Raw genomic sequence first — 13,773 nt, 5'->3', positions numbered from 1 at the left:
GTCAAACTTCTCTGATTTGGAACCATGACAGGATTTTAACAAAACACTACAGCAAAATGTAAATAAATAGATCTTGTTCAAAATATTGGCTCCAAAAGCATAAAAGACTCTTAAAAACTGAGAACAAACTGAGGGTTGATGGGGGGTGGGGGGGAGGGAGGGTGGGTGATGGGTATTGAGGAGGGCACCTGTTGGGATGAGCACTGGGTGTTGTATGGAAACCAATTTGACAATAAATTTCATATATTGAAAAAAAAATTGGCTCCAGTGGATGATAAGAGATTAACTTTTTCTTACTACTGTACTGTTTTCATAGTGAAACCATTTCTGTTGACCTGCCTCTTACAATACTTACGTCATTATCCAGTGTTCTCCTATCCCTCCTTTAGTCTATTTTCTGACCTACCTGCAAACAAAATATGTGGTAAACATCAAAATGTATTTCTTAGGTTCATTCCCCTTTCAGTAATCCAAAGGCACAGAGCCATTGGAACTACTGTGGTTTTCTAATGGTAGTTTTGCTTTAGTGGGATTTTCACACTCCACATTCTCACAGAGTAGGAACAGAATTTAATTTTCTCCTTCAGCAATATAAATTTGAGTCAATATTTATAAACATTTTCCTTTGCCAGAAATAAATTTATTTTATACTAAACATCTTCCTGAATACACTTGTTTCTTCATTGACCAAGTGCCTTTTAACCTTCCACCTTCCCTGTTCTTCTTATATTCTAACTATATTCTAAATAATATTCTTATTGCTTTTGTTTTGTTTTGTTGACAGCCCTGAAGCATGGTCTTGGTAGAAAAAAAAAATGTCTCACACAACAACCACTGGGCTGTTATTCTTAGAAAGTAATTACAAAGTGTAACATGATTTTTGAGATCTCCTTCCTATTTTTGCCTGCAGTCTGAATGCCATTAAAACTTTCTAGATGGATGAGTAAATGATACTAAACCTTCCTAATAGAATATTGACCAGAATGTTACGAGTGGCAGTGATACTGAGAAACAACATTCTAACAGTTATTGAACAAGTAGGAAAATTAAGTTATCATTTGTAGTACATGTACATTCTGTCATGTATTTGTAATACTAGAGAATAAATGTACATTTCCTTAAGGCACTAGAAGATTGTATGGTTTGTGTTGATAAAACATGGAATTTTGATACTCAAGTTATCATTATAGCTGTTTGAAACCAAGAGCTAGGTCCACACTCTTTTATTGAAAAACCTCCTAGAGGTCACTAAAATAATTTAAACATGATAACTTGAAACTGCTCAAAATGCACCATTAAATGGAATTCTAAAGACTCCAGTATTAACAGAAATGCAGACAAAACTTTAACCTGTATATATACACCATATAGTATATATATTCTTATTACATACATACATGTTGTTATATATGTGCATATATTCTCATTATATATTCTTTCCATCCTTATGTGTTTATGCATGAATGTGAATGGTCAAAAGATAAAGTGTTAAAAGGAAACATCCCTTCCACATTTAACCCACACTAAGATTCAGATCAGAGATTAGATTCTTAGGAAAGCCTTCCCTACTGTCAAACTACAACATTGTGCCTATTTTTATATACCTACCTCATCTCTGCACATTTTATAATGTACTATCTTTGTTAATTTTGGTGTCTATCTTCAGAAATGAAACTTCATAATGAAACTTCATGAACTCCTTAGGATTTCATGGTTTTTTGTTTTTTTTTTTGTTTTTTGTCTTTTTTTTTTGGTGTTTTGTTTTATCTTTTTGTATTCTCCGTGTACATTTCTGGAACACAAGGACAATTTAAATATTTTTTACATGAATGGAAGAAGAGATAAATTATAGAATAATATTGTAAAATGTGAATAGTGGGGAGAAGTTATGTTGTGTATTTTATAGGAAGTATATTTCTCATGGTGAAGAAAATCCTGTGTAACCATGGCTACTGGTGGAGAATTAACTGGGGCCTGTTTTACTGTATTATGTTTTAGGAGGCATTTTCTAATCAGAACACTCATGAAAGTACAGCAAGTAGTTCACTAGATTAAGTCTTTGCCCATCTGTTTATGCAGATATATGAGAAGTAAGTAAGACAAGAATTTGTCCATATGCACTATTAATTTTTTTCAAAGGAAACTTCATATTCCCCTAGAAAAAGTGTGTTTTCATCCCAGTTTTTCTTTAAAAAAACAAAACAAAACAGAAAAAAACACTCTGTGCCATCTGGAAAAATTATATAAGAAATAAATGAAAATGGGAAAAATGAGATAAAGAACAGAGAAAATCCATTTAATATGGATTTCCACCGTGACAGATATCAGACGTTCATTCAGAGAAGGAAGAAGTCCTTTTGGGATGGAGAAACTCTATTTGAATCAAAATTTTGTGGCTGTGTTGTAGTTTACTCGTGTTTAAATTCTCTAGGCTCTTCAAACTCAGATTGTCTTTTCTCCTTTGTGGTAAAAGCAGTATTTTTGTTACATTTTTAGACAGTTGATGACTAGCTTTTCTCCAAAGCTAGATATTTATAAATCTTCTGTTCTTTATGTTCATGTGTGTCAGTGCAGTCCTTCGAAAAATTCCATACCCTTATGTCACGAGTTTAAGGGAAACTTCTATGAAGTTTCATAGAATAAGGAATAAGGAAAAGGACAGAATAAGGAAAAGCCCGTTGTTCAGTTGAATCTCATAATTTCTATTTCCAAAATCACAGTCATTATGGTTGTTTTGGTTTGCATACGTTAATATCTTAAACATCACACCGAAATAACTTATGACATTTTAACATTAAATTATTTGAAGTTTATGCTTCTGTACAGAAATCCTCTTGCATAAATAGCATGAAATTAAAAAGAAACAAGTTTTAAGCATATATTAATGTTAGCATAATGCTGCTGCCTCAAGAGACTGCTTCAAAATATATACATTTCCTACCTTTTGGTTGAGGCACAACACAGTTACCATGATGATATTGAGAAAATTATGCTATATTCGTTGATTCTCTCAGAGATAAATGAGTTCACAGAATGCTCCAAGTTTGATGAAGTGCTTGATACTCCTTTTAAATGTGAATTTAAAAGACCGAATGAAAGACTAGCTTGTGCTCACCATTAGCATATTAATATGGCACCTGAAAGAGAGGAGTCTTCCTCCTGCAGCACCTTATTTTCACCAGTTAACACCATCTCCCCTACTCTCCCCAACCTCCAACCTCAATCTCAGTTGATGATTTTGAGTACAATTCATTACAAAATTGAAGTAACTGATGGAATACGAGAGAGAGAGAGTCTGGGGAAAAAGGAAATACAGTTTCTTAGAGATCATGAAGTTTCTTTTTTAAACCTTCTGTGGTTATATTTGAACTTGAGCAGAAAATTTCAACATTAAACTGAATCTTAATGCTTGTTAAGTGATAAAAACTCAGTTAATGAGTAATGTTTTATAAAAAAATTGTAAATCTTCTATGTCTTTGAATGAATTGAAAATGTATATTAGGGGGTCATTCTATAGGCCAAAAGCATTTGTATTGTGCTTCTATTAAGCTATCAAACCAAGTGCCCAGCTTCTGTTGATTTGAAATGTTACTAAAAATGACATGAGGATCCAATATAATAGAAACAAAATTTAGATGTGTCATGTTATAATTGAAAAAATGATGATTTCTTTGATACTTTCTTTGAATGTTATATCATGTAATATAAATGATTATAGATGATTTTTTTCTCATCATTTTGTTACAAGGTTTAGAAATGTCTTATATTTCACAGATGACTATATAAATGTAAGAAGGAAATATGAATATCAGGTATCAGAATCTGATTATATACTACAGGATCATCTTATATATTATTTTTTAGCCAACTCAAAAATTTCCAATTAAAACAAGTTGTTGCAAACATAGAATTTATATTTTTCAGGTATTAGAAACAGCATGCATGGAAAAAATAATTTGTTGACATGGTGTCAACAAGTGTATTTTGAGAGCTTATTTTGTTAGACCTGACTCTTAGGTTGCCAACATGGTGAAAAGTATAGGTAAAATACATTAATGTATAATAATAATTATAATATTTGCTAATGTTACCAATGATAGAAGAAAGCCAATGTTTGTTCAGTGTTTTCTATGTCCCAAACACTGTTATATGCCATTTACCTTTATCAATTCATTAAGTTGTTATGATGACTCTAGGAAATAGCTCCTATTCTTATCCACATTTTGCAGAGAAATAAACTGAGGCACTGACCTGGCGAATAACTTTCTAGAGATCACAAGGCTAATTGGTGCCCGGGACGAGGATTTGAAGTCAGGAAATCTGAGTCCAGGCTTTATGCCCTTAAGCCCCAGATTCCGTATCTGTGTTTGATACCACTACCAAGAAAGCTTGAAAAATACTTTTACGTGTGTTATCTCATTTAAATTTAACAACAATTCTATTGCAAGAGAATTTTTATTGGTAATATTTTATGGATGAAGTTCAGGAATGCTAATAAATTGTTAAAAGTCACAAAGCTAATGAAAAAAGAACTAAAGAGAATTGGGTAGACAGATATCTTACAAAGATACCTATATAGTCAAGGAGGAGTATTATGAATAGCTTTAAACAGATAAGTCACTAGCATCTCTCCATAGCAATCTGTGCAGCTATACAAAAGTCAGGCAAACACCAGAATATCCTCATAAGCTTTTGGATGACATATGGAGAGTGAAGATTTTTTTTCTGCTCTTGCTCTAATATTAGGTTTTAAAAAGTGATAACTATTTTTATGCCACTTATTTACGTGAATTGCATAGTCCCAGAAAATGAAAATAAAATTTCTGCTGACAGTCAAGATTTTAAATGTGATGCTCTCAGTCGGACATGATCCTATAAGAATGTATACATAACATATGGATGTTCTATGATTAAGAAAGGAGCCTAAAAATAAAAAAAAAGGAGTCAATCTTAAAATACCTTTAAGGATGAAAGTGAAATTTGATACATGCATTCCTAATTATACAACATAATAAATGATACCTGAGTATTTAACACACTAAGGGTAACTAAGTCATCAGCTTTTCTTAAAGAAATTATCTTTACTGTTTCCTTACATTGATGTGTGATTATCTGTTAATGTGTGCTTCATTTATGTTTACTATTCTAACTGAAAGTTTTTATATAAAAGGGTTTTGATTTTTCTCATTGCATTTTAAACTAAATAGCTATACGCAGTCCCTATTAGAATCTGTTACAAATTAAACTGGAGTATTTGTGAATAAGTCCTCAGTTACATTACTCTTATATGCGATATATATTTTACGTGTACTTTTATGTTTATAGGGCCCTCCTGGAGCAGCAGGTGCAGAGGGAAGACAAGGAGAAAAAGGTGCCAAGGTAAGATATACAAGTATTATGTTTGAAAGGCTTATACATTGAACAATACCCATTTCAGTTCTTTTAGTAGCATACAGGATGTCTTTTCTCATTATTAATGTGTTCAAACATTTTATTTCTAACAGGGAGAAGCAGGTGCTGAAGGCCCACCTGGAAAAACTGGCCCAGTTGGTCCTCAGGGACCTGCTGGAAAGCCTGGTCCAGAGGGTCTTCGGGGCATCCCTGGCCCTGTGGTAAGCACCTGTGCTAAAAGACGCCATTTTGAAAATAATGTTTCATTTCCAAAAAATTGTGAATGAAAATATTTATGACAGCATTATTTCATAAGTAATCGTGTGGATGTCTCATAGGAATTCAGTAAATGTCATGTAATCATTAAAGTCAGATATTCTTAAAATATTTAAAGATATCATTTATTTAGTAAGTTCATGGTGAATTCCAACATAGAAAGGCAGAAGAGAAAACCCAACCCTAAGAACTCAACAATATGAAGTTTTTATACATGTATCCATCTAGACATGCACACACAAAGTAAAAACACTCAAAATTGCTTATAACATTTGTAGATGTTCTCCATGGGATGGAATTCATAGATGATGTTTTCTTGCTTTCTTTTTGTGTTTCCAAAACTGAAATGAAGAAATATGTATGCTTTTGTTAATCAAAAAATCAATTGTGTTTATTTTCCATAGGGAGAGCAAGGTCTCCCTGGAGCTGCAGGTCAAGATGGGCCTCCTGGTCCTATGGTGAGTATGGTCTTTTCTGTTACTTCGAAAGGGAAAGCTCCAGAAGCAAAATTGTTTACAGGCTAGAATTTCCAAAATTGTGTCTTACAAAATAGTTCATATTTTGTACAATATTTCAGAAAGCATATTACTTAGACCTAAAAAGAGGAAAGTAATCCTAAGGGATGGGTTATTTGGAAATTTTTCCCCTTGATCAGATCTTTCCTTTTTGTCCTTTGGAGAAAAAAAAAATATTTCCACTCTGAATAAAATGCCACTAATGGCCCAGCCAGTTCTTTTCCAAATGTGGACAGTTCCCCCAAATGCATGCAATTACACTTAGTTTCCTGGCACTTCATTTAAAAGAATGACATTGGCACAGGCACATAGTGATTCCTTCACCAAATAAATTGTTCTCTTCGTGAGTCACACAGGCTGAAAGATAAAACATTAACCTCCATTAGTGGAGAAAGGTATAATTATTACAACTGAAGCTGGGTTACAATCATCAACCCTGTGTTCAAACATGGCTTTATAAATCCAACAGAGCACTTTGTTGACCGGCATACTGTTCATAGATGGGAGTTTATTATAGGTGCCAAGGCTATCCTCCCTACAAAATTTGGACAGAAGTGAGAATCCAAGTCTCGCCTTAAATCATTGTCTTCTGGGTGACAGATTCTGTTTTACGGTAGAGATGTTTGAAATTCATTGTCCAAAAATAGTTATGCATGAAGGGATTAATCAAAACAGCAAATAACACATACAGCATTATGTAGGTGTGATGCATGTCGGTTCAAATAGTCAAACACCTCCTTATGCCAATTTAAATTTTACAAAAATACCTCTTATCATGAATATATTAATTACCTAGATGCTCAGAGAGCCATCAAAACTGATATTCATAATCTTAATTATGAGGAGGAATGTGGGTCATTCCTTTTAGTAAAAATGCCACAATATATACCAAATACTTCATAAGTGTTACAGAGGTTATTTTTTTAACTATCATTGAAAGTTAAAGATCATTTATTTTAGTAAAGGGATAAACATTATCAAATTTTGAGTGACCTCAAGCCGGAGATTATCACATCTGCAGGTGACCCCCTCAGCATAACAGGAGCCTGGCTGAAGCTGGGTGAGTTCCCCGTCTACACCACTATTTAGGGAATTCTCCTTAGATATGGTAAATTCCTAACTGCAGAGTCAGTGCCTGGAAAAAAAAAATGCGCCTTAATGTAGACTTAAAATTTGCCAGAGATTTTTTTCTTGTTATTTCAGATTTTCCAGTAAGTATTCTGACCTTTCTCCAGATGAAATAAAAAACATCATGCTGGAGATTTCCTTCAGATAATATTAAAATTAAAACCATCAGACATTCCACCTGATTCCAGCTTATAAAAGTTTATATTTCTGACTCTCCGATAGATGTGAGTTTACAGAGCAAGGGACTGAACAACTCAAACCCTTTTAAGCAGAGTGAAATGAAAGGCATCGGAATTTGGCAGTTTAGGTGACTTGCTTTTCTCTGGATGCTTGTTTTCTCAGAGAGTACTTATGTGAATATATTGCAGCTTTCTCATAGCATCAACCACTTTGACAATGACATCTAATTTTAATGAAAATGCTAGTCAGTCCTTGTGAAGTGAGGACTGTCAGAGAAACCATCTTCAAGATGCATTTTATGGCAATTTAATGAGCTTTTCAACTCAGCTATGAAAAACTTTAGTAGGCAATTTTTGATCATGGTTATTCGTTGAGGTCCTTGACCCTGAACCCAAACTCCCTGGTTTCACAAACAAATACTACCACTGACTTGCTTTAGGAAGGTTATTTTTTTTTTCAAAAAAATTTTGTAAAGTTTATTTATTTTTGAGAGAAAGAGACTGAGTGTGAGCGGGAGATGGGCAGAGAGAGAAGGAGACACAGAATCTGAAGCAGACTCTAGGCTCTGAGCTGTCAGCACAGAGCCCAACACAGGGCTTGAACTCATGAGCAGTGAGATCATGACTTGAGCTGAAGTCAGATGCTTAACCTACTGAGCCACCCAGGTGCCCCAGGAAAGTTATTTATTTTTTTAAGTGTTAGGTTCCTCATCTGAAAAATTAGAATGTCAATAGCATCTATCTCATGGGATGTTATGAAGTTTAATTGAATTAAATGGGATTATTAATATATTTTTACCCCATGGGGGTCTTATGTTAATTAAATGAGTTATATGTAAAACACTTAGGCCATAATTGGCATTAGGAGCACCAAAGAATTATTGATTGAATGAAATAGTGTTTTGAAAAAGAATTTCATATTCTTAGTGAAAAGTGACTAAATTTTTGGCACCTGATTGGCTCCGTCACTAGAGCATGCAACTGTTGATCTTGGGGTCCTGAGTTCGAGCCACACCCTGGGGGTAGAGATTACTTAAAAAAAACTAAATTTGACCTCATTCATGCATATATACCATCAATAAATTTTTTTGAAAGACACTGTTGAAGCAAATGAAAAGACCAACAAATAAATTATGCTGACTTACAGCAGTTAGAGTATAAAGTGGTAAGTATTATAATAGAATCAAGCAGAGAATGCTGCTAAATATATTCAGAGTAGAACTGTTAAAATGCCATCTCCTCTGGGGACCTTTCCCTCATAGGAAATATGGTAAGATTATTAAATAAGGACGAGAGGGGTTTAAACGTGTCTGGGAGGCTTAAAAATGTGGGAGGTAAAAACAAGAGACGTCTTAAAACCCATACAAATTGGCATTAGTCTCTGAAATTAATCCATGTGAAATTCATGTGAATATTTCCTCCATAATGTGTTTTCTCCTCATTATAATTATAAATATATTCACACCCACATCCACGTCTACACAAATTTCAGAAGTCTGTTATCATTGCATTTCTGCAGCTACCCTTTGGGTCTCTTTTCCTCTTCTAGAAGCTGCCTGAAACTTCCTGCTGTAGGGTCCACTAGTCAAACAAAACCACGACAATCCCCTTTCCCCAATTTTTAAATGCTACTTCGCTATTCTATTCAGTAAGTACAACTTGCTCTGCTTTTATCATTCAGGACAGGCAGCTACCCAGTTAGACAGTTGCACTCTATCTAACGGAGCAGTGTGGGTGCTGTTTTGTTTTCTCTGGCTTTTGTTTTATCAGAGTATTTATACACTTATACACTTACTGTTACTTGCCAAGATATTTTATAGGTCTTTTATATACAATTTTATATCAACCTTTGGAGTGGAAATTCTTTGGGGCAGGAATGAAACATCTTCTAAAAGTTTTAAGATGATAATATGTTTGGTGTTTGACCCCTCTGTGTAATTAGATATACTAGAGTTTAGATAAGGTACAGTATATATTTTTCACTTTCAAAGTTAGACATTTCTCAGGGTAAAAATTAAACTTCTATATATGCATGAATTTTATGTGCATATATAATTAGAATCACCATATGGAACTGAGAGGATAGACTAAATAGTACATATGAGCGCTAACAGAAAGCTAAGGACAATGATGAGATTATATAAGAATTTTATTTGAGGGTTTTTTTAAGTTGAATCAATGATTTTTTTGAGTATGTAGTCAACAAAAACTAAATGGAATAAAACAGTGTTTTAAAGAGAACAGAAATTGTGGCTACGTTCTCTTCTCTGCGTGTACAGTCAAAATTAACAGGATTTCATAATTTTAAACTAATTTTTATGTTTTGAAGGTAGGATTAGCATCTGTTTTAGTTTTGAGCTTTCACTTTATTTTATTTCATGTTCTTTTATTAGATGAACCTATTTGTTCCAAAATAGCTAAAAAAGAGATGAAAAATTACCACAGTATAATCATACGTTCCTTCTTTTCACATACTGATAAATACATAATATCTGACAGCATTATTTCAAACCATAAATGCCTGAAAAAATGGTAGATGGCTTACTGAATTGCAGTTTGTTTGTTTTTTAATGCTACATCTAAACTATCTGTAAATAGGGTTGAGATGTGTAGTATTCCATAATGATTAAACAGGTTTAAACACCAAAGCATTTGCTTTTTACCAAATTAAACATTCTTTCACAATATGACATTCTAAATAAAGTGCAAGATCTGCAGTTTCTTTCAACATCAATGCACTAGAGTTTTGAGATGCATATCAAAGCAAATATCCTGTAAAGCATATAATACTGCAGGGGAAAATGTTTGATTGTATATTCTAGACACTTAAGAATGTATCATCCCTGTTTTCCTTTTCACTTTATAACTTATGAATTATGTATTTCCCTAGGGTTTCTCAATTTACAATATCCTAAATAAGAAATAGAAAATATGTACTTGGAATAATCTTTTTATGTGAATAATTGATATTTTTGATATGTCCCAAGTTTGGAGGGTTATTTATAACTGCTATCAATAGCATAACGTTACCAATTTCTATTTCCAACTGATGAAAATGTTAAGAAACTGATTTTTCTTGGTAAATGTGTCCTCAGATAAAGTTTGCAAGTTCATACGAAATTATTAGCTTCTAGGAATTAATACTCATTTCCTCTAACTCCTTTATGTACATTTATAGAAATGATTTAAAATGCATTATAGGGGCCCCAGGGTGGCTCAGTCATTTGGGCATCTGACTCTTGATTTCGGCTCAGGTCATGATCCCAGTGTCATGATATAAAGCCCCATGTCGGGCTCTGCACCGAGCATGGAACCTGCTTAGGACTCTCTCTCTCTCTCTCTCTCTCTCTCTCTCCCTCCCTCCCTCCCTCCTTCCCTCCCTCCCTCCCTCCCTCCTTCTGCCTCACTTCCATGCTTGCACTCTGTCTCTAAAATTTGAAAAGAAAGAAAGAAAGATGAATTGTAAACACAAATAATGTCTAGCATATTTCTCATTAAGCCTGAATAATTAGAATTCCAATACTCCTCCTTTTCCTTCTCCTCCTCCTCCTCTTCTTTTTCTTTTTTGTCATTTTAGCTTATACTACTAGAATGTGGTGAGAGGGCTGATTGATAACTGTTTGTAATATAAAAAAAAACAAATATCAGTAATTAATATTTATGTTATAATTCACTATACAGTAATTTTGCAGGTCTGCTTTTCATTATATTATGACACAGTTATGACTATTAGAGTACTTTCATAAATGAAGCTCAGAGATAATAAGTAATAGATCCAAGATTACTCAACTAAAGGGTGGTTAGACTTGAGACTCTGAATGAAGCAGTGATTAGAATATTGATGTCCATTGTAGAGAAAGGGGAAACCTCTTGCACTGCTGGTGGGAATTCAAACTGGTATACCCACTCTTGAAAACAGTGTGGAGGCCCTCAGAAAGTTGAAGATAGAACCACCCTATGATCCAGAAATTGCATTACTAGGTATTTATCCAAAGGATACAAAAATGGTAATTTGAAGGGGCACATGTGCCCCAATGTTTAGAGCAGCACTATTAACGATAGCCAAATTATGGAAGGAGCCTGAATGTCCATTGACTGATAAATGGACAAAGAAGAACTAGTATGTATGTATGTATGTATGTATGTATGTGTGCATACACACACACATACATACATACATACAATGGAATATTAGCCATCAAAAAGAATGAAATCTTGCCATTTGTAATGATGTGGATGGAACTAGAGTGTATTGTGCTAAGTGATATCAGTCAGAGAAAGACGAATGTCATGATTTCATTCATATGTGAAACTTAAGAAGCAAAACAGATGAACCTAGGGGAAGGGAAGGAAAAATAAGATAAAAACAGAGAGGAAAGCAAACTGTAAGAGACTCTAAACTATAGAGATCAAACTGAGGGTTGCTAGAGGGGAGGAGGGTGGTGGGATGGGCTAAATGGGTGGGAAGCATTTTAAGGAAGTCACTTGTTATGATTAGTACTGGGTGTTGTATTTAAGTGATGAATCACTAAATTTTACTCCTGAGACCAATACTACACTATATGTTAACTAACTTAAACAGAATCTTGGAAAGAAGAAAAATAAGAATATTGATATTCAGCATGCAACATCTGTCAGTTCTCCCACTTAAAGCAAAATTTCTGTAAAGTGTATCACATGCTTAAAACAGTTTGAATGTAAAATGAGAAGTGAAGAAAGAAAAAAATTTGGCCGCTGCAGAGTTTTATATTTTCAATCTAGAGAATGTTTTTACTTTAATTGACATACGTCAGTTTTAACCAGTATTCTTAAAGGGTTTCTGCTACTGGTACGAGTATATGGTTCTTTCATGCAGTTACATTTTTATCAGAACTATTTTTTTTCATACTTTTTATGCCACTTTTTTCTAACATATAGAGTCTTCGGCATTTATCCTGATGATAACATGGTCTCAAGAAATTCTGAGAGTTTCCATTACTCATTTATATTATTCCTTTTAAAATGTGCTATTGGGCAACATTATTTTCCCTACTGATGATTCATCATGCATTTCTGATAAGATCAGAAAATAGTAGATATGAAATATATTACCTTACTTTAAAAAATATTAAACTAGTAGAACTAAATAGGTATTGCTTTTATTTTAACATAAATGAGATTTTTTTATGCTGTTCTGATTTGCATATTGATTTAACTCAATTTGGGACCTAATGCCACGGAGCCAAGTCTCTCAAACCTTAATGAGTATCAAACCTATGAAACAGACTGCTGGTCTCTTCACTCCAGCATTTCAGATTTAGCTGGTCTGGATGAGGCCTAAGAATTGGCTTTACTCATAAGTTCACAGATGATGCTAATGATGTTGGTCTGAGGTCACACTTTGATATCCACTATGATAGGGTGTTAGTGACTGAGGTGAAAGTTAGGTTTTCAAACCCAGCCTTAGAATATACTTGAATATAATTTCTTTGTGATCTACATTTATCTGTCAGAGATTTAACAAAGTGGCATGGTTATTTTTATACAAAATAGATTCTAAACTGAACTAATTTAAATTTATGTCTGAGGATTAATAATTTTCTCTTTGAAGAATATTATTAGACACATTCACATTTAAAATAGCACATATCTTATATGAAAATGATTTTTATCTATTGTTAATGGAATGATGTAGAGAAATTTCCCACTTTTATATCAATACTTACAGAATTTCAGATTCGTTCATGAATTAAAGCAAATTAAATATATTTAAGTAGCCCCAAATACTATTGTTACATAGTACTAATTGATACCAAAGCTAATCTTACTTTCTCCTGATGATCAGGATTTCAGTTTAAGAGATAGATGTGAGAAACTAAAGAATGGAAAAGGCTCATCTACTTGATCTCGTGAGACAGGAATTATAATCCTCAATCTATAGATGAGAAAACTGAAGCTCTCTTTCGTTAGCTAATTTAAATTGCTAATAAGAGAGGCTGGCTTCTATCCCAAGTCTATCCTATTCTGAGCCCATACTTTTTATATTACATCATACTACTTGGATCAGATCCATCGCTCTTAATACTTTAAATTCACAAAAATTATAGACTGGCACTTACATTTTTTTTCACACCAAAGCAGTGTCTGTAGAGAAAGGAAAAAATCACTCATGGTAGGCTTGAAGAAGATACAATTGTGAACACTCCTGGTATAGCTTGTTACAAGTTAAAACAGTTTGCTTTCTAAGTACTATGTTAAATCATTATTAAAATTATAATTCTAAAATTCAGTCCAATATGAATAAT

At 33.5% G+C, this 13,773-nt stretch overlaps 1 protein-coding gene across 1 annotated transcript in view; it reads left to right on the top strand.

Annotated features, from left to right (window-relative positions):
* Positions 1–13,773, top strand: part of COL11A1 (collagen type XI alpha 1 chain) — a 212,859-nt gene that overhangs the window by 184,879 nt on the left and 14,207 nt on the right. The window contains exons 55-57 of the mRNA XM_032594346.1: positions 5,326–5,379; positions 5,505–5,612; positions 6,072–6,125. Coding sequence (XP_032450237.1) covers positions 5,326–5,379; positions 5,505–5,612; positions 6,072–6,125 — 216 coding nt within the window. The remainder of the gene's footprint in view (positions 1–5,325; positions 5,380–5,504; positions 5,613–6,071; positions 6,126–13,773) is intronic.

Source organism: Lynx canadensis, chromosome C1 (genome assembly GCF_007474595.2).
Source record: "Lynx canadensis isolate LIC74 chromosome C1, mLynCan4.pri.v2, whole genome shotgun sequence".
NCBI classification, from domain to species: domain Eukaryota; kingdom Metazoa; phylum Chordata; class Mammalia; order Carnivora; family Felidae; genus Lynx; species Lynx canadensis.
Note: the sequence above shows the minus strand (reverse complement) of the source record. Positions and strands in the feature narration are given on the sequence as shown.